The following is a 24,509-nucleotide window of genomic DNA, read 5'->3' as shown; positions in this document are numbered from 1 at the left end:
CATCAGTGTCATACAAATAGGAGAACATGATGATCAAATACCTGTCAAAAAATTGGTTTGTTTGAATGTTTAAAAAGTTATTTTGTTTTGTGTTTGTTGTTCACGATTTTTCCCCTATAATAATTTAGAATGACCAACATTCCATTGCCATTGTAAATAAGATTTTGAAAAAAGGAATCTTGTTGATTGTTTTTTTTTTAATTTTTCGCTTGAAAATTATTCAGGTGTAAATGAGTAATTTACTTGATTGTTTTATTTTCACAGAAAATAACATTTTTGAACAATTAGCAGATTGATTTTTTTACTCTGTTTTTTTCTCTCTCTCAAACTAAAATAGATAAAAGACAACAACAAAAAAAACAACTTGTTATCCAATCAATCAATTAACAAATTTTTTTGTTCATTTCAAGAATGTGAAAAAAATCACAGTTTTGACAAACTGCTATGTTGTCTTATTTTTTTTTTTTTTTTTGATCATTGGTCAATCACTTTATCAAAAAAAAACGAAAAGAATTTGAATTTTTTTTTTCTTTGAAAACAATTTCATTGTCAATAGTTGCTGAATTCAATCAAGCAATAAATTGTTCAAACGTTGTTAAACAAACAAACTTGGAACAATTCTAATTCAAAGTTTATCATATTCACAGAAAAAAAGTGATCGACAGTTCTTTGAACTTTGATGGTTAAGATAATCAATGAAAAAACAACAACAGAAAAAAAAATCATCATTCAGCATGTTTTGGGCATTGTCGTAATCAATATATCCATACATCCATTCATCTATTATTTGTTATGGATATATAGATTCATCTTAAAGCTGTAGCAGCATTTTATTTTCGGATTCATTCAATTTTTTTTTTGACCATCAGTGGAAAAAATAAAAAAAAATCAATTACAGACACGGCTTTCCAGTTTTTTTTTATTTGGCAGTGGAAAAAAGCAAACACGATCAATGGAAAAGATCGAATCGGATCAACATGATGATATATCATGATGATCTTCACAATGATGTTGAAGAATGGAGAGAAAAAAAATTAATAGACAATTTCCAACGGCTGGCATCATCTTTTATTTTTGTTTACAAGCTTGTCCTTGTTATTATTGTTTGGCCATTGTATAAACACATACAGATGATCATCATGAACATGGACAGCAAAATAATATGCGTAATATCCGATCAAATGATGAAAATTTTATATTGGTTGCTTGTTTGATAGGCCGGTTAGTTGTTTGCTGCTAATCAAAGATGAAAATTTTTTTAACAAAAAGAAAAATCCTGAAAAAGACCAGACATAAAAAGAATCTTGTTCAAACAATTGAACACATCTCTCGTGTTACTCTGTGTACTATTCAGTTGATTTTGTTTGGAAATAAAAATAAAAACGGCAATCATCATCATGATGATGGCCGTCAATCGAATGTCATGTTTTCGGTATTTTTGATTGTTGCCTATCGTGGTTGGTTGGTTGGTTGGTTGGTATTTCTGTTGGTTATGATTGGAAAAAAAAACAAATAACTATACAGACAATGCATAATAAGTTTTTTTCTGTGTGCTGCTGCTGTTGAACATTCATTTTTGTTCAACGTAAATGGTTATTATTTTCGGCACAATATCTTTTTTTTCATGAACTCGTTTGTTGATCGCTTGTTATTTGTTTGGTTAATCAATTTTTCTTTATATGTGTACTGGATAAATATACTGACACAAAAATAGGCAAAAAATAGACTGAAAATTGAAAATTTAAATTTATCATTTTTTTACGTCAAACACTGCTGCCACCTGTTGATCGAGATATAAAATACTAATGTAAAAAAAACAAGTGATTGAATGTGATCATGATTACAACTTTGAATAACAAAATGGTATATATGTCAAATAATGTGATAACCGACAAGATAATTTGATCACATAAACATGTTTTCCCTAAAGAAAAAAAAGGTGAAAAATAGATAATTGTTATATTTATTTTTTGTTTTTTCTCCAAAATAAATCCATGTATGAATTACTTGACTGGTTTTTGTTTTTGTTTTTGAATTTTCTCGTGGGTTTTTTTTTCCTGTCCATCCATTCATCCATCCATTTAAATCACCGTTACGGATGAAAGAAAAATTCCATAATGAACAAAATTATGATAATGATTATTGACTGTTGTTGATGACCAGTGACTATGATTTCAAAGTAAATGGAAAACAAGTCCAATTTCCTATTTATATTATAAACATTGTCACCATTCAATTGTACTATTAAATTTTTTTTTTCTTTCTTTTGACTCCATTATTCTGTCACATTTTCCAACTATTATCACAAACGCACACATACATACACAAACACAAACACGTAAACAAAATCCACACATATATCATTCGAAAATTTTCTTGGAATTTTTTTTTATATTTTTATATGTTCAATATATTTCATTTCATTTCATTTTTTTGTTGTTGTAAACAATAATGATCAAGAAATGATATTTGCCTGCATCCATTCATATGAATTTCGTTTTTGCTGATAATTTCCGTTCATGCAAAAACATACATACATGCAGCATTATACACAACGCACGAAGACAATCATATATCTCTGTGCCTTCCTTTCATATAAAACCATTCGAAAAAAAAAATAAAAATAATGATAATCATGACAATAAACATTATACAATTTTTTTTCCAAAAAAAAACCCAGCCAAATTGACTGCTATTAGATTGTTCAATCTGAAAATTTGGAACAAACGAATAAAAAAAAGAGTCTAAATAGTGGTACACACACAAAAAAAAAGAAAAAAAAATCTGAAAAATTTTCGAAAAAAAGCTTAATTTTTCTTTTCTCTCATTTCAAGACCCTGCATATGTGAATAGTGCGTGTGTGTGTGTGTGTGTGACAAATTCACTTCATCTACAACTTGTTTTTTGTTGATGTTGTCGGTGAATCAACAAAAAACTTGCTTACAATTTCGATTTTCTTGTTAGCAAGTGCTTGTATTTGTGTATTTGTGTGTGTGTGCGCGTTTTGGTTTATCTGTGCATGCATGTGGTTCCATTCGGTCTTTTTTTTTCATCATCATTTATGCATGCACATACGACAAATGCCAAAAATTTCATCATCGAATTGAACGTCATACATACACACATTCACGACGTAATGATAACGTTGTTGTCATTTTTTAAAAAATTTTTGGTTTTTTTTTTGTTTTGATTCACTTTTAACATTTTGTCATAATTGTCTGTTTGAGATGGTTAAATTCACTTGATTCAAACATTTTCGAATTGATTTGACCAATCTTTTTTTTTGTTGTTTTATTTTTTGTATTATCACTGTTATAATCATCACCATCACCATTCGTTGGTATTTGAAATTCCAAAAGTGAGTATATAATATTAAATGTGCATATATGTTTTTTCCATATTTCTCATAACAACAACAATAATGATAACTTTCATGATGATCAAATGAAAGTTTGTTTTGGTTGATTATTATTACCTATGATACGTTTATAAATGATGCATTTATAAGCTGGTTTCATGGTAACCAAAAAAAAAACTCATACAGATGCCGATCTATATATGATTCTTCATGAATGTTGTGCATTTACATTCTTTTTTTTTGATAATAGCATCATATTCCTACTTTGTATGTGTTGAGATTATGATCTAAAATTGTTTTCTTGACAACAACAACAGCAAAAAAAAAATGCTAACGGTATAGTGAATGATCATAAATTTACTGACTTGATATTTTATGATCCATTTTAGTTTGTTTTTTTTTTGTAACAATTGTTAGTAGCAGCTACCTGTTGAACAATATTAAGTTGAAGATTTTTTTTGTGATCGATGACAAAGAAGAAAAAAAAATGAATCAAATTCAGGAAATGATAAATAATCGTCAAGATTTATTTTCAACATTTACCTTGTTTCCTATTAACATTTTGTAGAAAAAAAAATTTAATCTTATTTTGAAATGATCCGTTAAATTGTTTTTGAAGGTGTTTTTTTTCATTGTTTTGCTTCGTTGTATATATGACGATAAATTTCGAAAACAAAAATTTCCCAAATAGAAACAGAGGTATGTGTTTTCATTTTGTTATGATTCGAATTTTTATTTTTGATTGAAATAATTGATTGTCTTTTATCGCTCAGTTGATTTTCACTTTGATATGAGCCATACATTTAATATATTGATATTTTTTTTTTCATCATTCCATTTGATGTTTATTAAGTAGACGTTTGAGAAAAAACTCTTCCATTTTTTTCATTTGTTGGAACTTTGTTGCAATCATTCAGACCTGTATGTGTGTATAAGTATCATTTCCGAATAATCATTAAAAAGTCATCATCATCATCATCATCGTCGTCGTCGTCGTCCTTCATTGGGTGACTTATGACATCAGTAGTGGTATGGCATCTATCAATATACAATGACATCGGAAATTATGAAAATAAAATGAAAAACGATCAATAATATATGATAGATCATCATTGTTGTTAAAATCTTTGAAATTCAAAAAAAGAAATTTCCAATTTTAATGAGAATGGCGAAATTTTTTTTTGTTGAAACTTCATTGATTCATTTGGTGAATAACAAAGAGAGAGAGAGAGAAAAAAAAAGTGATCATCTTCACATATAAGATTGATGAGTTCGTTTTTAATATTCATCTTATTTACAAAATGAAACCAATATGAAGTGAATCTATCTATGAGATTAAATCCGATAATCCTTGGACATCATTAATCGCCAACTGAAAAACAACGGTAAATAAGTGTAATATATGAATTCTATATGTATGTTTCCGTATTTTACACATGATACGCAGTAGTTTTTGGTTAGTTACAATGAAATTGTGTAAAGCTGGCTGGCAAAAAAAAGAGTTACATCTGAATGTTTAAATGGCAAAACAAATTGAGATTTAATTGATGTTGTATTTATAATTGTAGAGTTAAATAAGCAATGATTAGGAAATTGAAATGATTTATTTATGCAATACAATTGCAATATCACAATCTGTATGATGATTCTAAAAACGTTTATGGAACGTTCCATAAGAGATGGCAATGTTTGCAAATTCATTTGTTTGTTGATCATCAACACATAGAGACATTGGTTTTTTTTTATATCTTGTATATTTATATATGATAACATGACATTAAACATTTTCATCATCATCATTCAGGATTTTTTCATTTCTTTTTTTCTTTATTGTCGTCGTTCAGCGACATAACGTCTTGTGAATCTGCCAAACTGTTAAATTGCATGAGTCAATGAAACTAAAATAGCTCAATAGCTTTATGTGATGAATGATTTATTGAGCTAGTGACTATGAATTTTTTTTTTTATTTTTTCAACATTCATTTTGGCAATGAATAGAAACGAATTGATAATTGTTTGTTGAAAATGTCCGCTAACTAATCAGCACTTGTTGTTGTTGTTGTTGTCATTTCATTGATGTTGATGTCATCAAATTATCGTCATAATCATTGTCACCGTAGTTGTTATTAAAAATTTTATATGGGTTGTCGTGAATTACTTGATTGGATTGGTTTTTTTTTGTCACAATTTGTTTGTTTTGATCAATTAAACAACAACTACGTATTTGAATCATCATTGATATTTTGTTTGTAAAAATCAAATGTCAATTATATATCAATCGCTATTTTAAAAAAAAATTGTATATCTATTCAACAGTTTCCTGAGTGTCATTTCCAATAATAATAAAACTATATATCATCAAAAAATTGATCTAAATTTATTTTTGTTTTTTCCTCATTGATCTAGATTATTCATCTTTATATTGTGATTTTCGATACATGATTCATCATTCATTAACAAATCATCATGGGTAACGTTTTACAAAGTATTTATCCTCGAAAACATTCGATAAAATCAAAAAAATCCAACAGTTCTGTTATTAATAATGAAAACAATAATCACAATCATCATTATAGCCAAAGAAATGAAAATTTTGTAAAATTATTCCGTTCCTCAAGTAAAAAATCGAAAAAAGAATGCATTGATCCATGCAAAGTTTCATCAAATAATAATCATGATGATCAACAAAATGATGCTACCGTTGAACAGAATCAGAATAATATGATCTTGGAGTCAAAAAATGATGAAAGTAAAGGTGATAATTATTGTAAAGATAAATCACCATTTCAACGTGATTTCTATCCACAACCACATGAAATATTAGTACCATTGGAAAAGTATCGTCCACGTCGTTCAAATATACGACGTTCGGCACGATTACATCCAAACAAAACCAATTTCGTTAGTGAATTCCATGTTGATGATATTGCATCAATTACTTATGGTAAATATCTGTTTTCGATTTTCAATTGCAATTAATCCATCCATTATATTTATTTATTCTATTTAGATGAAGAAAAAATTGTAAATCCATCGGAACCAGATTATGAACAAGAATTATCTGCTAATAATCAAAATAATGAACAAATTGAAGACGAAGAAGATATAAGTAAATTGGATGATTTGGATCCAAGTGAACGAACAAAAGTAGCTCGTACAAAGATATCTGAACTTCTTCGCCGACAACAACAGCAGCAGCAACAACAACCATCATTATTACCAGTAAATAATCAAAGAAAATATAAAAGTGTCTTTGAACCTAGTCTCGATTATTATAAATCATCATCAAACAACAATATGCAATCAGATTTACCAGAAAAAAATGAAATCGAACAAGATGAAACATCATCACAAACAAATGAAGAATCTCAAGAAGATATTATACGTCGACCAAAAAAAACAATGATTGCTGCCCATGGTAATGCATTGCTTATTGATGAACTTAAAAAACGTCAATCACATTTTTATGAATCACGTGAACCACATCATCACCACCATCATCATCATATGATAAATTCACTAGCTCCAGTTCAATAACAAAAAAAAACTTTCGAATTTTCGTTGCATATATATCCATAAATAATTGTTCCATTCTAATCATTCAATATATCTTTTTGTTGCTGTTGTAAATATTTTTAATGTTGGAAAATGTTTTAACACTTCAATTTATAATCAGAATTAAAAAATTCGTGTTTTGATAATAATGAAAATTTAATCCATATACTTGGTGTACTTTACTATTATCTATATCTTTGCTATTTTTTGGCTATCATGCCATCGAACCATGGATGTATCAATGCCTGTTCAGCTGTTATTCTTTCATCAATATCTGGATTCAATAACTGTTTAAGAAATGAATACAATTTACGATTAGCTTTTATCAAATGATTCGGTTGCCATTGTTTCTTTTGTATATTATCATAAAGATGACGTAAACCGGCTGTAGTTCGTAATTCGGATCCACTCCCGAATGGGAATTCCATCGTAACTAATGTATAGATCAATACACCTAAACTAAAACAATCTGCTATGAATGGATTGAATGGTATAGCACGATGTAATGTTTCCGGTGCTTTATATTCAAGTGTACCACAAAATGTTGTACATGGAATAACGTTATTGGTGATTGGATCTTTACTAAATTGAGCATATGTAAAATCGCTAATTTTAGCAACACCTTGAATAAGAAGCACGTTATCTGCTTTAATATCAAGATGAGCTATGCCTTTCGAATGAAGATAAACAAGCCCTTGTGTAATCTGTATAGCCCAATATTTGGCACGTTCAATGTCAGGACTTGTTGATTGTCGTTCAATATAAGTCATCAGATCACCATCGGGAGCGAATTCAGTAATTATGATTGAACATTCATCATTCGTAAGAACTTCTTCAGTTTTTATTATATTCGGATGTTTAATTGACGTGACAATTTTCAATTCATTTGGTAAAAATTGTTTACGTATCAATTCAGAAAGATGGCGATGATCAACAATTTTAGCTGCATAATATTGATCACTACGTACAATTTTATAGACTTTTGATGTACTTCCTTTATCGATAAATTTTACAATTGTATAGTTGGATTTTTTCAACAATTTTTTCACTGTTACCGATATCTCTTCATCTTCAATTTTCGAATCCAACAATTCTAATCCAGTTGTTGATGGTATTTCACTAAACATTGGTGTTACGGTTTTACGACAAATTTCAGATTTATCATCGCTTTTCTTTTGATTGCTCATTTTTTATCGAAATCTACAATCGATGAGTTTTTTCTTTGACTTGATTTTTATATTCAAAAACAAAAAATTGTGAGAATTCAATTAAATTAAATTTCTAAATAAATTATTTAAATTTTTTCCGATTTATTATTTATTATTATTTGACAAAAAATGAGGTTAAAAAGAACATAAAACAATCGTGAATAAAATTTTCATTTGTATAAATGATTTTCATCATTAAAATATGGAACTAATTTATGATATTGGAATGGTCGTACTCGTGCACAAATATAATCATGATTCCAATCTCCTGGTTGCATCGGACTTGTTGATACACATTTTAATCCTCGTGCACAGCCACAAGTCTAAAAAAAGAGAGTTGGGAAAAAATTAATAAATTAAGATATCATAAAGGAATCAAAGAATAGACTTACCGGCGTTCTGTAACGATAAAAACAAGTTTCACCAGATTGTTCATAATCAAGACAGAATTTCCATCCAATAGGTGTTTCGATACAACATTGATTTTCATTACAATCATTGGATGTTTGACAATATTTTCGAGTGGCTGCAGCAAATGATGAACATATAAAATGACTAGATAACATTATCAACAACACACAGAACATTCGTGAACTAATATTTGATGATTGAGCCATTTTTTATGGGAAAATATTTCAATTTTAATGTTTGAAATTGTACCAATAACTATATAGGTAAAATAAAGTAAATTAAATCGAATGGTTGTCATTAAAAATCATCAAATGCAAAACGAAAGGAAATGAAAACAAGGACAACGGGAACAACAACACACGTCACATTGGTCATAAATTGAATACAATATGATATTATCATTACGAACAAAAAACACGATAAAAAAAATAGTTCAAGTATTAGCCATCTACAAGTGGAAAAAAACTGACCAAATTCATTGTCAAATTTGAAAATTTATTTTGAATATCCAGATTCAAATAAAACGTTTTTCATACACAACAAGACAATCCTAACTAAGATGAAATGAACGAAATCCAAAAGAAAAATTAACTCACCACGAATTAAATATGAACATCTCACAATATATATTATATGAACACAGAGAGACACATACACTAACAAGTAGACAACAAACAAATTATGCACCTATTTATTAATCAATAAAGTTGAAACTTTTTTTTCAAACTCGAGAAATTTTTTTGTTTTTTGTATCACTTTCACTTATTAACATATTCTCACTTAATTATAGTAGCATGAGAAAAATCAAGATGTTAAGATGATTTAAAGTGAGAGAAAAAAATGTCTGTATAACCTTAAAGGTTGAAGAAAAAAAAATTGTTCCACTTTGAATGATAAATTTTGTATGTTTGTATATGAATGTATGATATGATGAATTTCAGATTTAAAATGATACATAAACTTGTTTCAAAAATATTTCCAGTCGTGTCAAATGATGATGAGATTGATAGGAAAAAAGTTTGTTTTCAAAAAAAAAAAATTCATCACATCACAAATGATTGAAGATTTTCCATTTCATGTTGAATTTAATAAAAAAATATCCATTAGAGGTTTCTTTTTATTTTTTTTTTGTTCGATAGGACCACCCTTCCTATCTGAATTCAAATGAATTGACTGATATTTCATACTAATATTTACTTGAAAACAAAAATTGATTGATCGATTCAAGTTCATTACCAAAAGATGTATAGTTATAATAATAAAAGTACGAAGAATTCGTATGGTTTTTGTTTTTTTTTTGCAATTCTATTCAATTCTCTACAATTATTTTCAACAATGTATGTGCGTGTGTGCAAGGTGTTGCAATGAATAACATGCAATAATATTGGGCAAAACCTGACAAGAAAAAACATTGGATTCATGTCAATTTTCAAGGATTTTTTTTGCCACTACATTCATTATTTATTGGAATTTTTATTTGTATTTGCATGCAACAGTTTGCCTGCAAGAATGATGATTGTAATGATGATGTTAGATGAAAATAAATTTTTCAAAAATTTCAATGATAATTTTCATGTATTTTTGTTCGTATATGGCTACTATTATTGAATTGACCATATAGTTTTAGAAGCGTAGGTTCATCATCATTATAAATTATGAATCACGTGTTGTCATTCTACCCATTATGAAAAAATTTATAAATCAATAGAAATAACTGAAGGTCTGTAGCAAAAAGAAAAAAAACAATGAAAAAAAAATCATCATAGATTGAATCAAGATATTATGGACCAACTTTGATTACAATCAATTTTAATTGTTGTTGTCGTATGATAATTGATTTTAGCTAATTTTTATAAAGCAAAATTAATTAATATACTGATTAGAAATGAGAGATACACTGGAAAAAGAACCTAAAATTAGTCGGTAAACACTTGATCTAATTCAATGGATTAAGATAAAATATTGGAAATTTCCTTTTTTTTGATAATTCCCTGCGAATGAAATAAAAATCAGGCCATACATTTTATCGTTTGGTATTGAGTATTAGCATCTGAAAAGAAACTTTAATTTTTTTTTTTTTTGCTCAAAATGAATCACTTTTTTCAATTAACCATTGTAGCCATTTTGGTGACTATTGGTGAGTACCTAAATTTATTGTTCAAATTCTAATAAATAAATTTTTGAAACAAAAACAAAAAAGTTTTATCGTCTCCAATAACCGGTGACTACAGTAAAAAAGAATATGAAGATGAATGTAAACAGGCAGAAAATTTTCTTTCAAACGCATTGAAAAAATATGTCGATGAAGAATTTGTTCAAGCATATGGTAAAATCCTTATGGATGGATTACATCGATTGAATGTAAGTGATTGATTAAACTGATTTGCATTAATTATATTGTGATAATATTTCAGAAAAAGACCGAGGACGCTATTAAAAATGAAACCGATGGTACTAAAAAACAAGAGGCAATTAATTTTGCATACGATTCATGTGAACGACTTTTACTTTTCATGAAAGATTTAGAAGATAAAATGAAACAATGATTGTTGCGAATCGATTCATATTCAAATGAATGATTATATTTGGACATTTTGAATAAATGAATGAATAAAAAAAACGATTTGAATTATCATTATTTCTAGATGATCATTATGTCTATTAAATCACAATAAGGAATTTTTTTCATTTTCAAGAAAAATAATCTCGAAGTAGACAACAACAATAATTACAACAACAAAATAAACAGAATAAATGTTTACATTTTGAATAAATATTTTGTTCATCATTAATATTTTTCTCGATGATTTGGTCATTTTTTATTTTCGAATGTTGACCATTTTGGACGATACTTTCTCTTTGTACATTATCGATTTGTGTTTCGAATTCCGTATCCAATGATAAAGGTTTTAATGTCAATGTTTCATCATTACTATCTTCATCATTTTCATCATCATCGTGACTTTTTTGTTTATAATATACATTACCACCATCATTATCGCCATTAATGGCCATTAAAATCATTTCTTTTTCATTGGAATCTCTTGAGGATATTTTTGATGATGAAAAAATTGGGTTTATTCCTTGTTGTTTTCGTTTTTTAAATAATCTTTCTTTCGATATTGACGCTGATGTTGTCGATTGTGTCTGTTGTTGAGATTCATTATTATCAGCATTGGATTGATAATCATTATTATCAGCATTGGATTGATAATCATTATTTTCTAGCAATTCTTTGGGAACACCAGATTTTCTCAATGCAATCCGATAAGAATTGGATCGACGTATACTCGGTGAATTCTTTGTCCATGAAAATAAAATAAAATTTTATACATTAATCTCATTAGATAATTATTTTATTGTCATTACCATTAAATCCGTTGACATTTTAAATGATGTATATAAGTAGACGAATTTTAGTTTTCACTAGAGTAAAAATTCGAGAACAGATTAATTATGAAGATGATGACAAGTTTAGTTGAAATGGAAAAATTTTTAGTACACTAATTAAATAAAATCGTTCTCTCATGTGAAATGGGAAGAAAATTGTCCATTGTCATTAACATTTGAAATTATCTCTGAAAAAAAAGAAATTTTTAATTATTTGAATTCATTATCGAAATTTTATATATTTACTTGAATCAAATTCAGAATTCAGTGAACAATAATAATCGATATGTTGAATAGTAACATTAAAATCGGTCGATTTGTTTTCCAATTTGTCAAATTATTACAATGACAATCATTCATTGAATAATTTTTTTTCCATGGCATCATCAACACCATAATCAATACGATGCAATAATAATAATATCTATTAATGTGATAACATGAAACAGCCGTCTGTAATCAAATCAAAATTGGTGTCGTCGCCATCGTTGATGATGATTATGGGTTGTTGTAGCAATTATAACAAAGTCAATATTATTTGTTGTCAAATTCATTATTGCTATAGATCTCATGCTCTTTCACGACTCTTTTAGGCAAAAATTTTTTTTTTTTTGTATCCAGATGCTTCCATCACGTTAATCACGTTTTCATCCGCTATAGAATGAGCATATTGGAACCACATTTATCAATCCAATATAAATGATGATGATAATGATGAAAACAACACAATGATGATAACAGGCAACATCCAATAAGTGGGTGTATTTATGTACGATCCAAATGAATGAATGAATGAATGAAAGATATTTTAGGCAATAAAAGAGTACGAACAAACTATAATTTGATCTTTTTCCAATTTTTCCGTTTTACTGTAGATGTTTGAGATAATATTAGATACTATGGTAATAAAAATGAATAAAGGAATAAAAAGTAAGGAAGTAAAAAAAAAACATTGTCGAGCATGGCAACGACAACAATCACAATCAATATGATAATCTCCATTGACATTAGTGATTTAGATTGTAAACATACGTTAGCCAACAAATAGTTTGGAAAATCGAATTATTGGATAATTCGATTCTAAGAATTCAATTCAATTAGATTGTTTGCTTATTTTAAATTCATTTTCGATCCGGGAAAGGTTTAAAATTTGATTTGTTAAATCTCAATTTGTAGTAAAAAATGTCATCGATCCATAATGATGAGGAAGGAGATATTGGAATCAAAAAAACGAAAAGACAATGTGTCAGGATTTGTCCAGAATCGATTTGAATAAAGAATCATCGATGAAAGGAAAAGAAGTTAGTACCGGGAACTTGGCAATCGTTGATGATGTTGAGCAACAAGATGAAGCCATGGGCATTAAAAATGAACCAACATTCAATCAAAAAACGGGATGGCAAAAATATTTTGGGCCAGGTGGTGATACAGGATTCAAATGCAACGACAGCCCACAATATTCTGATGATGATAATGGACAATATTCAATGCTTTATCAGATAGATGAAGATTCATGGGAATCATATTTTGAAGAAGATTTTGAAGATTTTGATTATTGAAAAACAAATTTTTTTTTGATTATGTTTCCTGTAAATGTTGCTTTTGTTTTTTACTATTCATAAATGATAGGACGACATGTGTTTTATGTTGTGAATGTTATTTTCATGATTTTGTTTTTTTTTGTCATATCAAATCTAATAATTTGTTTGTAAGCGCTAAAATCAATGAAACTCTAGTGTGCTCAATTAATTTGATATCTGAGTGTGTATAAATATCTGACTGTCAGTGTTGCAAATATATTCTAAATTTATCATTTTACCACATCGAACAACTTTAACTCAAACAATGAAACGGTTTAGATTTTCTGCCAATATCACAACATTATTCAACGATATTTCGGATCACATTGAGAGTTATAAAGAAATTCTCAACAGGTAATAATACGCCAAGTTTCTAATTTTTAATTTGTCAATATTTTTTTTACATTCAGAAAAGATTACCGATTTCAAGCGGTTGAAGCTCAAGATCCCTATAAAAATTCATTGACTGATTGGAAAAATGTCATTGAAAGTGCGGGCGATTCTCACCCGGAATTCATTTTGATCAACAGCGTAAATGTGATGCGTAAATATCCAGAATTTCCAACGGAAAAACAGTTCGAAATCGAATTGAATCTTTTGGGCGATTACGTTAAAACATTAAATGTCCGTAAAGTTCATTTGATGTTAACACTAACTGAATCGAATACTATCGAAGAACGAACAAAAAAATTATTGATTCAAGGAGCACGTTTTCTTAACCGTATGAATGTAATGTGTTTAATTGAACCTTTATATCTGGCTGGTATTCCATATTATCTTCGGTCATATGATGACGCACTGAATCTAGTGAAAGAATTAAATGAACCAAATCTGAAAATCATGTTTGACACATATCATTGTCAACGACTTCATGGTAACATAAGCCATTATATTGATCTATTAAAAGATCATATTGGACATGTACAGATATCACAAGTACCACTTCGTGACAATCCTTTTAATGATGGTGAATTGAATCATGACTTTATTCTTAGAAAACTATCAACCGTTTACGATGATTACATCGGATTGGAATACTATTCCGGTATGTAGAATGTTCGAAATTAAAACGCATAAAAATATTATCATCATTGTATGTGTATATTTTGTTTTGGAATTCAGATCATACGACTGACACTTTTGATTGGGTAAAAAAATACGCCGAATAGAATAATCCGGTTATGACAAAATTGTTATTGCTGCTGCTTAAAAGTCATATAATTTTAGTACACAACGAATAACAAATCAAAAACTTCAATTTCCTTATTTACATCCTTTCATATGTATTCCGTCACTATTTTTCTTTTAGTGCTCTATTTTATTTGATATTGAAGTATTTAACTGGTAAATTCATTGTCAACCAAATGAATGAATTGAGTGATTAATTTATTGTTACTAGTAGAAATTAATGACTTGACACATTCTTCACATCTTTTTTTTACAAGCTATCAATCCAATTCACTTGATTGAAGAAATATAAAAAATTTAATTCTGATACCTAAAAAAAAATTTCATTTTGATTCTCATAATTGTCACATACATTACATTGAAAGCAAAACAAAAACAACAAAAAAAAATATGTATGAGAGATTTCCCATTTGACTTTGTAGCCATGAACATTTGACTAGAATCAACTGGTTGATGAATTTTGAATCCTCTGTATTCATATTGTTGTTCTTGTGACCGTATTTTCAATATTCATAGCAACACAAAAAAGAATGAAGAATTGGATAACATTCAAGAAATTTCTTTTTTTTTTCACATTCACTATTTGACACTAAATTATTTTTGTGATCTCACAATCATTCATGAGCATTCCTTTTGTCTTTTTAAAATAGTTTTTTTTTGTAATTCAATCCGAAACTTAGTCAGCATACTTTATTATCTTGTTTCGAATCATTAGACCAGAAAAAGAGGAATAAAAACAGCCAATTTACTTTTTTCATTTTAATGTTTTAGATTAATGAATAGTTTTTATTAGAAAAATAATTCAAATGATGATGTGGGTGCTGCTGCTGCTGCTGTTTGTACAATTATTATAAAGCATCAAATCAAAACAAAAAAAATCATGAATAACAAAGAAAAGAAAAACATAATTAAATTTTCAACATATGATTTCTTCTTCTTATCATTTCTTGGGCCAATGATTACATTCGAATCTATTTAATTGATAAATTTTTTGGCAGTTGAACTTTGTTGAAAAATTGTTCAAATTCTTTCTTTTCATTTGGATCAAAATCTTCTAGACAGAAATCAAAATCATAATAGATATTTTCATGTTTTTGTACAAAATCTATAATCATTTCAAATGTTTTTGTATCGATTTTTGGTCTAGTATCAAAACCTATTGATCGTATTTGTTGTGCAGCATTTAGAAATGTTTTCAAACCAATAGTCGATACATCGGGTGGACATAGGCCACCTACCCTTAATGTTTGTAATTTTTTCAAGCCAATCAATGAATTAAGTAGAACATCATTGAAAAAATACATTCGATGTAAACGAAGAACAATTATGTTTGGAAAGCTATAGACAAGTTGTTTAAGATGTGTACATTGATATAAACGTGGATAGGCGAGATCTAATTGATTCAACGATGGCATAACGGGAAAATTAAGACCTTTATTATACATGGATATCGATATACTAAGATGAGGTAATGTTTTGAAACAGGTTAATGCCTGTAACACATGATTGATGAAAAAATCTTGATGTCCAATAAAATCGATACCTAAATGTTGAATTTTTGTACAATCCTGTGCAATACCATTCAAACCATTATTGATCCATAAGAAATCGGCATCATAACCACCATTATATTTTAATGTAAGTATACATTCACGTAGATTACGAAATTTACAAATTCCTAATGGAAATATAAAATTTACCATATAATGATGACGTGCAATATAATCAACAAGTTCTACTTTGATCTTTTCCAAACGATTCATGAAGACATCGGAAAATTTTTCCAAATGATTAACACCTTCTTCATTGGTTACTTTCAGATAACATGATTTTAAATTTGGTAATACAACTTCATTAAAATTCTCTTTTTCCAGGCAAAATTCATTACAATCCTGCATTACGGCTTCTGCTTCATCATCTTCGCCAATATCCTCTTCATTTGTATAGTCATTCTCAAGCATTGTATTGAAGACATTATTCCATAATTTTTCATTCAAAAACTCCGAACCATTCAATGATACTAGATTTGAACAATGTCTCAACAGAGCAAAACTGTTTGGAATTTTTGTATTACTCACAATGCTCGATTTAACCACACGAAGACTATGACCAAATCGTTTGCCAAATGCATCCAATGTTTTTTCGCTTACATTGAAAAAATTAGCATCCATTCTTCGTATTCGAATACAATGACGCATTAGACATTCGAATATTTCATCCATGTTTGATGTGTCAAGATTGTAATGAATTGCAAAATCATCGATGTAACGAAATTTCGAAAGAATCTTGTCAAATAGTTGAATATCAATCTTGTGTATAACATTGAAATCACCAACAAAACGTTTAAGAAGAACATTCTTCACTTTTGACCATTCATTACAGCTTGGTGCTATGACGAATCGATATTGACGTCGAAAAATGGTTCTTTTAAATTGTTGTGACACAAATTCTAAACGAATTTTATCTTCGGGTGGAAGGTACATAAGAATCTCTTCACAAAGATAATCACTGATTCTACTAAACGAATTTCGAGCCATTATTGTTGTTGATGATGATGACCGATTGTCAAACATTTTTGATGATTACACATTCACATATGAACGAGTTAGTGTTGAATGACAAAAAAAAAGAATGGAAAACGACAAAGAAACAGAAATAAAAGACACGCGATTCTATGTTTGAATGTATGTAAGAATAAACGAATGATTGTCATCAAAATTTTCCGATCTGATTGTCTATGTGTTGTATGGTTGACGTTTGTCTGACTGACTAATATATGAACTTCAGAATCTTCAGAATGATTACTATCGCTAAATTGCCTATTATATAAACGAAACAGTGATGGCTTGATTTTCACAGAATCATCAGCATCAAACATTTTATTTTAGAAAAAAAAATACGTTTCAATTCAGCAGCTACATACGTTCGCAATAACTTTTTTTTCTTTCATTTACAAATAGTTATAAGATTCGAATGAATAATATTTTTTCGATGCCAACGAACAAACAAACAAAAAACAGCTAGAATTATACATATGAATTCTGATTCTTAAACATTCTGTATATATGGCAATTATGTCAATAACACCATTTCGTATATACACAAGACATGTTTGGTGTTCATAATTTGTTTTTCGAAATGCCACTTCTCTTCATCATCAAACAGAATCATCGACGTCATAATAATTTTCACATGATGATGATGATGAAAAAATGATGCGAGGAATCCTTTCCTTGAACATCGTACCAATAGATTATAAACAAAAAAAAAGTAAAAAGAAACAATAACCTAAGAACATGCCCTCTAATGTATGTGAGAAAAACAAATGATCTTGATTACGTCAATTCAATTTTCATCATTCTATTCAATAATGATTGAGGCGTCATGTTACGCCTACACACTAAAAAAAACCGGCTGTGTTCACATGTTTGACACGCACATGAATAATCTCAATATGCGACGGTATATCCATATTCATGCCCATTTTTTCATTCTGTAAATTTTTCATACATTATAACCCTATTGAATCCGTTATATTGTTTATTTTTGTGGCAACAATGTAGCTGTTTTTACAGAATCAAATCAAATCGTCATTATTTCCCGTTGTTTATTATTTGTTTGTTTGTCCCCATTTTTAAGAATCAATTAATCAATTTATAATTTCAAAACTTTGATACGACATTGCAATATTTCTTTTTTTTTACTACTTAATAATGATAAATCAATCAACGAGATAATGTGCAATAAATTCTTTGAAAAAAAATTCATTTCACTATTTTAATGGTTTTGTTTTTTTTTTTGCTATAGCTATGATCATTAAACTATTTTTTTTTTTTTTTTTGGTGAAAATTTTTTAAATTCTATCACGATTCTAATATATTTAGAACATTAAAATCGATTTGATGAATATAAATGAATAAATTGTTTTTTTTACCTTGACATTCAAAAAATAGTGTTTAAATCCAGTGACCTGATTTTGTTTTGCGCATAGATGAGAAAAACAACAAAACATATGATATAGAATTGACAGATTGAAAAAAAATAAGCATGCATATTAATCAAGTGTGAAAATTAGAACATTAAATTGCGGCGGATGTGATTATACGCTTTAAGAAATTCTCAGGCAAAAAAAAATTCAGTTAAAACTTTAGTTGGCAAATTGGAAAGAAAAAAAATCGGATATTTTTGTTTTTTATGAACGGAAAAATTGTGTCACATATGACATTGATGATAACGTCATCATCATAAGTGACAATTAATGAAAAAAAAACAAGAATATTCTCGATCTATTTTGAGAAATTGAAACAAACAAACTATGGTTCCGGCTACGTCAGATAACCAATGTAAACATGGGAGAAAAAAAACACTGGCAATACATTTATCTGGAAACAAAAACAGAAATAAACTTTAACGAATTTCAAGGATTTTAAACATTTCAAACATAGAGCACATGATAATATTCGAGAGAGAGAGAGAAAAAAAAACAATAATAAATGCCTGGAGCTGTTTGGATAATTAGCCACTCATTATCAATTTAGTTTGTTCCAGAAGAGAGAATATAAGTGTGTAAACAACAACATAAATGGATTTTATTTTCTTTCATTTCCTGGCGATAAGGTATTTTACATATGAAAAACAAAGATTTTGTCGTGATTGCAATAAGTACCGCGTTTTTTTTATTGATTATCGTTATCGATCACAATAATCATTGTCGTCGACGACGTGCAAAAATTACCTATGTGAAATACGAATGTGAATGAAAAACAATCTAAACCCTTTTTAGAAAGCATTATTCAAAATTGTCGTTGTCAACGATAACCACCATTTTACGGCTTTTCGCTTTGTTCTCAATTGAAAATGGCTTTTATGGATTGTAAAAAAACATTGTGTTAACCTAGCTTGATCAAATGACGACTGTCGTCGTCTTTATTGTTGTTCAAATACCCATTTGAAATGGCAGAATAGAAACAACAACAACAAAAACCTGTTGTCTAGACCTTGGAATTTTGAAATCAAGGTAAATCTTGTCGAAACGAGAAAAAGAAAACAATATTGTTTACCTATCCGGTCTGAATGGTAAAATGTGGGATGAGAGAAGTAGAAAAAAAAATTAAAATCAATCTAATGAGAACTATGTTGGATCGAAATTTGTACCGGGGAGAGGGAATTTTCGCACATAACTATCACTTTGACTAAAAAAAAAACTTGCATAACCAATTAAAAAAAGAACCTGTTCGATGTGTGTGTGTGTGTGTAGTACATACGGCACACAGACATCATTCATTAGCCATGGTATAGGAAAGTTAGAGTTCATTGAATTTCGATGGTACATATATAATATGGCTACATGAATAAAGCATTTCGTTTTTATTTTGTCGATTTGATCTCAATTAATCAATTGATCAAGACGATTTTAACGATTTCATACGTCGTCATCATCTTGTATGCCGTCATCACCAACATCATTATGATCGTGGTGTGTATTTTTTTTCTATTTATTCTGAAAGAAAAATTTATGGCAATCATGATTATTTAAATAGTAGTTGATGATTTTTCTTTTTCTTTTTTTTTTTTTGATTGATTGAATCGATCATCACATTCCTAGCCAAAAATATTTTTCAATTTAATAATTCAAGAAAAGTAATGAATTTTTATATTATAAAGAAACGAAAGAACGAGAGAAAATAAAAATTCAAAATATTGACAAGCAAAGATAATTTAGAATCTCTATACTTTATTTAGATTTGTTGTTGATGCGTAATAATAATATAAAAAAAGCCATACAATTACAAAATGGCAAAAAAAAACAGACGAAAGGAAGTTCATAATAATATAGATCTTTTAATGTACGAAAAAAAATATTTTTCTTTTTAGTTACAAAATGGCAAAAAAAATAGTTAAAATGATAATTATGGTATATGAATAAAACGTTGGTGTTGTGAATTCGAATCGAATATTCAAAGAATCGCCATTCAAAAATGATGTAAATGATTGTTTATCATACCAAAAAAAAAAAATTCATTCATTTTCAAGGTTTTCAAAACATATTTAATTATAACGATGATGATGATGATGATGATTTGAACGAATTTATATCTACAGATAATGATAGGTTTTGTCAACATTTGTTGTTGTTCAGAAGGAAGGCAATTATATCGTTTTGAATTGAGATTTTTTTTTTTTTTTTTTGGTTTGCAGTTAAACAGCTCACAAGGAATCGGTATAAACAATTCAAATTCGTTTCCAAAAAAAACGATCATTTAGAATTTTTTTTCTTTTGTTGATCATTATCATCATCATCATCATCATCATTATTAACAATAACAACAACATTTAACATTGTTTTTCTTGACATTTGCCCCATATTTTCTCTTGTTGGTAATATGAGATCTCCAGAATTTTTTGTTTTTTTTTTCGTAATGATAAACATTTGTCTATGGCACATGAACCATTGAATTTGAATAGTATCATATCGAATGACGAAGACAGCAGCAACATCTGATGCAAATACTAGACAGTAGTTCCGTTGTCGGTTAAAATTAATATTATCTTGGTTGGTGTGTTGTTTTATGTTTATTCATCATCATTCAGGACTAATCATCGAACAAAAAAAAAATCATCAGACAACACACGCACATGGATAATTAAATCGGACCATCAATCCATCAAAATGAAGCTAAAACAAAAAAAAAGAAGAAGAAATTTTTGTTTGATGAAAAAATTTTGACTTTGACCAACAACACCAAAAAAAAAACAACAACAACAACAATCTCTCATGTGATTGGTGCGGCTTTCGATCTTTTTTCTTTCGTTTCAATAGCAATTCATGTGTTATGTTTATAGCAAAAAAAAAACATAAAATTTATTTTGGATGAATTAGAGAATTCATCTTTATAGAGTGGGGGGAGACCATCCAAGAGGCCCAATTGTGTCCCCATATACACACACACACAAAATGTTTGTTTATATATGTGAAAGATTTTAATCATTTTAAATAGAGAAATAAAATAACATACACATAACATGGATGTTTTTTTTCAGTTTTGAATAGTTATGTTTGTTTTTTTTACCATCTTGAACCATCATCGATTCTCATTATTTTCATCATCATCATTTGAATTTATTCCTCTTATTCAATACACATATGAATGTTTGTTTTATGATTAAAACTCGATGGCCAGATCTGGACGAGAAACGAAATAACGAAAAAAAAATAAATAAATACCAACAACTCAACTAGAAATGATCATCATTGACCAACGATAAATTTTTTTTTGTTTTACCCTTCATCATCCAATTTTATTATCATCAGTATAGTAAACATTAAACAACAGGACAAGGTCATCATCATCATCATCATCAACAATAACAACAACAAATATGAACTAAAAAAAGTTGAAATTTGTTTTGTTGTTCTTTTTCTGTTCAAAAAAAAAAAATCTTGTTCATTCGATCTTAGCTACCATTTTCATATATCAGTTTTTCATTGCTACAGAAACAAAGAAAAGAAAGAAAAAACGAAATGAAACTTAAAAGTTTTTTTTTCCATCATGTCGAGACGACCATAGATATATTGGCCAAAATGTGGCCATTCGATTCGAATGAAAGAAAAACGATTGATGATTGCCATACCATATACAACACACACACACACACACAATTCAATGCTTGTCTTTTTCGTTGCTAAGATTCTTTTCTTAGGCATTTCAATTTTTTGTTATAAAACTATATAGCTTTATACACAGCTTTAGGAAAAAAAAAGTGACCAGCGTGTGATTCACTAACACACATACTCAGAAAAAAATAACATTTGCCTTAAGGGACAAATATATCGAAATTGTTTCCCTACGTTAATTTTACATTCAACAATTCAAATACCACAATACAACAATGAAAGATAATTCTCAAAGTAAAAGACGTTCTTTTTTCTTGATGATCGCTCAGTTGGTTGGTAGACGGTAGATGGGTCGGTTCGTTGAATATATGAAGACAACGTCGTCGTCGTCGTCGTCGTCATCGTTGTCGAAGACCACGACGACGTTTAACGACTATGGACAGTATTCGTTTTTGATGATGATAAACATAAGCCAAGTAGTTGTGTGTGTGTGTGTGTGTGTATGTTTCAATGTGATAGGACAAGACATATTCACAACATAATATACATAACACATACTACACGGCTTCAATATATATGGCATTTTCTTTTCCATACTCCCCCTTTTTTCCCTTAATGGAATAGCATGTACGAGAATCATGTTGAAAAAAAATATAGCAACAACAAGTATTCTAAAATCTAACTTGCCACTGCTGACAATGACCGAATGTGGTGGTGGTGGTGATTTTTTTTGATCATCCAAAATGACGAAAAACAAGTCCGATCACTAAGAGCCATTTAGAATTTTCATTCGTTTTAGTTGAGATCATCATCATTCGTCTCTTCATCTAAATGGGAAAAAAAACTAATCATGTTTGTGTGTTATTATAATATATTCTGTAACCACTTGTTGTAGTTATGAAGAAAAAATTTAAATTTTTTTTTATTTGTTTGGTTAATTCTATTATAGAAATTAATCCTCGAAAAAAAAGTGAATGAAAAATAAAATCAGTGTATGTGTGTGTGTGCGTGTAGACGAAATATCATATGTAGATTGGAATGTATATGTGCCAAAAAAAAAATCAATCATGATTTAACCTAAGGTTTATTTTGCCGCCAATTGTTAAACATCTCTCTGATAATCTCTGATAATAAAAACATAAACCCTTTCATCCAAAACAAAACAAAAAAAAACCACTGTAAACAAGTGCCATTCGATTTTGATTACTTTGGAAATTGTCTCTCTTTATATTCATCAAATTCGAATTCGAAATTGACATTTTATCAAGTACAAATAATAGCATCTTTGAATGTATAAAAAAAAATTATTTCATCATCATCATTATATTGTTTAAATACTTTGTGTTCATATTTTATAATAATTGAAATACGACTGTGATCTTGATCTCTACAAATTATTGTTATTATTAAATAATCACAATTCAATAAAAATCCAACCAACCAACCAGAATCAAAATCATCTTATATATTCATTCTAATATATTTATATGGAAATCCAAATTTTTAAGATCATCAATTCATTATTTTTCATTATTATTATTGTAGTGCGTATGTCTGTGTGTTGTGTATACGTGTAATTGTTTCATTTGCATTTCATCATCATCATCATTATAAACGTACAAAAAAAAATTTTTTTATTGATCTTATAATACAACAAAACAACATCGAAATAGAAGGTATTTTTTTTTCTTCTAAAATATACATCACCATTGGTTACCCGATGATAAAATTTCCTTAAATCTTTCTTAATCAATTATCCTTATCCTTATTTTTTTCATATATGTCGCTACACTACTAACAATTGATCCATATGTAAACACACCCACCTATATATATCCCTTTTATTGTTGTTTGATCTCATTTGCCCTTTGCCTTGTTCAACAGGTGCATTTTATATACACACACGCATAAACACAACCGACAGGTGGTAAGAAATCTTTTTTTTCGTATATTTGTACAATCAACTCGGCGGATATATATTATTTATCTTTATAACCGTCAATCGTATAGTCGTATTTATATACGCACACACGCAGAAATGCTAATTCTTTTGGTCTTATAGAAGCTGTTATTATTGTCACAAATCTTATCTATTTCTTTTTCTTTCTGATTGGTCTTGGTTGTTGTTGTCATCCGGAGAAGAGCAATGTAATGATAACTAAAGGAAAAAAATGGTTGCATGTATACCATTGGTCTCATCCACA

General features: G+C 28.5%; 7 protein-coding genes across 14 annotated transcripts; 3 read left to right on the top strand and 4 right to left on the bottom strand.

The window, feature by feature from the left end:
• The first annotated feature begins 2,893 nt into the window (after positions 1-2,893).
• On the top strand, positions 2,894-7,071 carry LOC124500077 (uncharacterized). 5 transcript variants are annotated; one of them, XM_047064108.2, is made up of 3 exons: positions 2,894-3,358; positions 5,765-6,302; positions 6,369-7,071. In XM_047064108.2, exons 2-3 carry the CDS (start codon positions 5,825-5,827, stop codon positions 6,893-6,895), a joined length of 1,005 nt encoding a protein of 334 aa, XP_046920064.2. In that variant the 5' UTR covers positions 2,894-3,358; positions 5,765-5,824; the 3' UTR covers positions 6,896-7,071. The 5 variants fall into 5 exon arrangements, with proteins under 5 accessions (XP_046920064.2, XP_046920065.2, XP_046920066.2 ...); XM_047064109.2 differs by lacking the exon at positions 2,894-3,358 and adding an exon at positions 3,606-4,057; XM_047064110.2 differs by lacking the exon at positions 2,894-3,358 and adding an exon at positions 3,676-3,694.
• A 42-nt stretch (positions 7,072-7,113) lies between these two features.
• On the bottom strand, positions 7,114-8,161 carry LOC124500078 (testis-specific serine/threonine-protein kinase 3). The gene has a single exon (XM_047064112.2). The coding sequence runs from the start codon at positions 8,098-8,100 to the stop codon at positions 7,114-7,116; it is 987 nt and encodes a 328-aa protein (XP_046920068.1). The 5' UTR covers positions 8,101-8,161.
• Positions 8,162-8,206: 45 nt separating this feature from the next.
• Positions 8,207-9,669, bottom strand: LOC124500080 (uncharacterized). 2 transcript variants are annotated; one of them, XM_075735535.1, is made up of 3 exons: positions 9,003-9,104; positions 8,514-8,787; positions 8,207-8,444 (listed from the first exon to the last, which is right to left on the bottom strand). In XM_075735535.1, exons 2-3 carry the CDS (start codon positions 8,736-8,738, stop codon positions 8,292-8,294), a joined length of 378 nt encoding a protein of 125 aa, XP_075591650.1. In that variant the 5' UTR covers positions 8,739-8,787; positions 9,003-9,104; the 3' UTR covers positions 8,207-8,291. The 2 variants fall into 2 exon arrangements, with proteins under 2 accessions (XP_075591650.1, XP_046920070.2); XM_047064114.2 differs by lacking the exon at positions 9,003-9,104 and adding an exon at positions 9,129-9,669 and having other exon boundaries at positions 8,273-8,444.
• Positions 9,670-10,516: 847 nt separating this feature from the next.
• On the top strand, positions 10,517-11,167 carry LOC124500081 (uncharacterized). 2 transcript variants are annotated; one of them, XM_047064115.2, is made up of 3 exons: positions 10,517-10,669; positions 10,733-10,893; positions 10,947-11,167. In XM_047064115.2, exons 1-3 carry the CDS (start codon positions 10,621-10,623, stop codon positions 11,076-11,078), a joined length of 342 nt encoding a protein of 113 aa, XP_046920071.1. In that variant the 5' UTR covers positions 10,517-10,620; the 3' UTR covers positions 11,079-11,167. The 2 variants fall into 2 exon arrangements, with proteins under 2 accessions (XP_046920071.1, XP_075591651.1); XM_075735536.1 differs by having other exon boundaries at positions 10,519-10,669; positions 10,730-10,893.
• On the bottom strand, positions 11,009-13,091 carry LOC124500083 (uncharacterized). 2 transcript variants are annotated; one of them, XM_075735534.1, is made up of 5 exons: positions 12,955-13,091; positions 12,169-12,819; positions 11,902-12,110; positions 11,583-11,832; positions 11,009-11,495 (listed from the first exon to the last, which is right to left on the bottom strand). In XM_075735534.1, exons 3-5 carry the CDS (start codon positions 11,917-11,919, stop codon positions 11,224-11,226), a joined length of 540 nt encoding a protein of 179 aa, XP_075591649.1. In that variant the 5' UTR covers positions 11,920-12,110; positions 12,169-12,819; positions 12,955-13,091; the 3' UTR covers positions 11,009-11,223. The 2 variants fall into 2 exon arrangements, with proteins under 2 accessions (XP_075591649.1, XP_075591648.1); XM_075735533.1 differs by having other exon boundaries at positions 11,009-11,832.
• Positions 13,092-13,726: 635 nt separating this feature from the next.
• On the top strand, positions 13,727-15,222 carry Gip (hydroxypyruvate isomerase-like protein Gip). Its single transcript, XM_047064113.2, has 3 exons — positions 13,727-13,856; positions 13,913-14,547; positions 14,625-15,222. Exons 1-3 carry the CDS (start codon positions 13,768-13,770, stop codon positions 14,669-14,671), a joined length of 771 nt encoding a protein of 256 aa, XP_046920069.1. The 5' UTR covers positions 13,727-13,767; the 3' UTR covers positions 14,672-15,222.
• Positions 15,223-15,434: 212 nt separating this feature from the next.
• On the bottom strand, positions 15,435-18,415 carry LOC124500076 (uncharacterized). Its single transcript, XM_047064106.2, has one exon. The coding sequence runs from the start codon at positions 17,261-17,263 to the stop codon at positions 15,662-15,664; it is 1,602 nt and encodes a 533-aa protein (XP_046920062.1). The 5' UTR covers positions 17,264-18,415; the 3' UTR covers positions 15,435-15,661.
• Between the last annotated feature and the right edge of the window lie 6,094 nt (positions 18,416-24,509).

This window comes from Dermatophagoides farinae, chromosome 2, assembly GCF_024713945.1.
Source record: "Dermatophagoides farinae isolate YC_2012a chromosome 2, ASM2471394v1, whole genome shotgun sequence".
NCBI lineage: Eukaryota > Metazoa > Arthropoda > Arachnida > Sarcoptiformes > Pyroglyphidae > Dermatophagoides > Dermatophagoides farinae.
The sequence above is the reverse complement of the archived record's forward strand: the minus strand, read 5'-3'. Positions and strand labels throughout refer to the sequence as shown.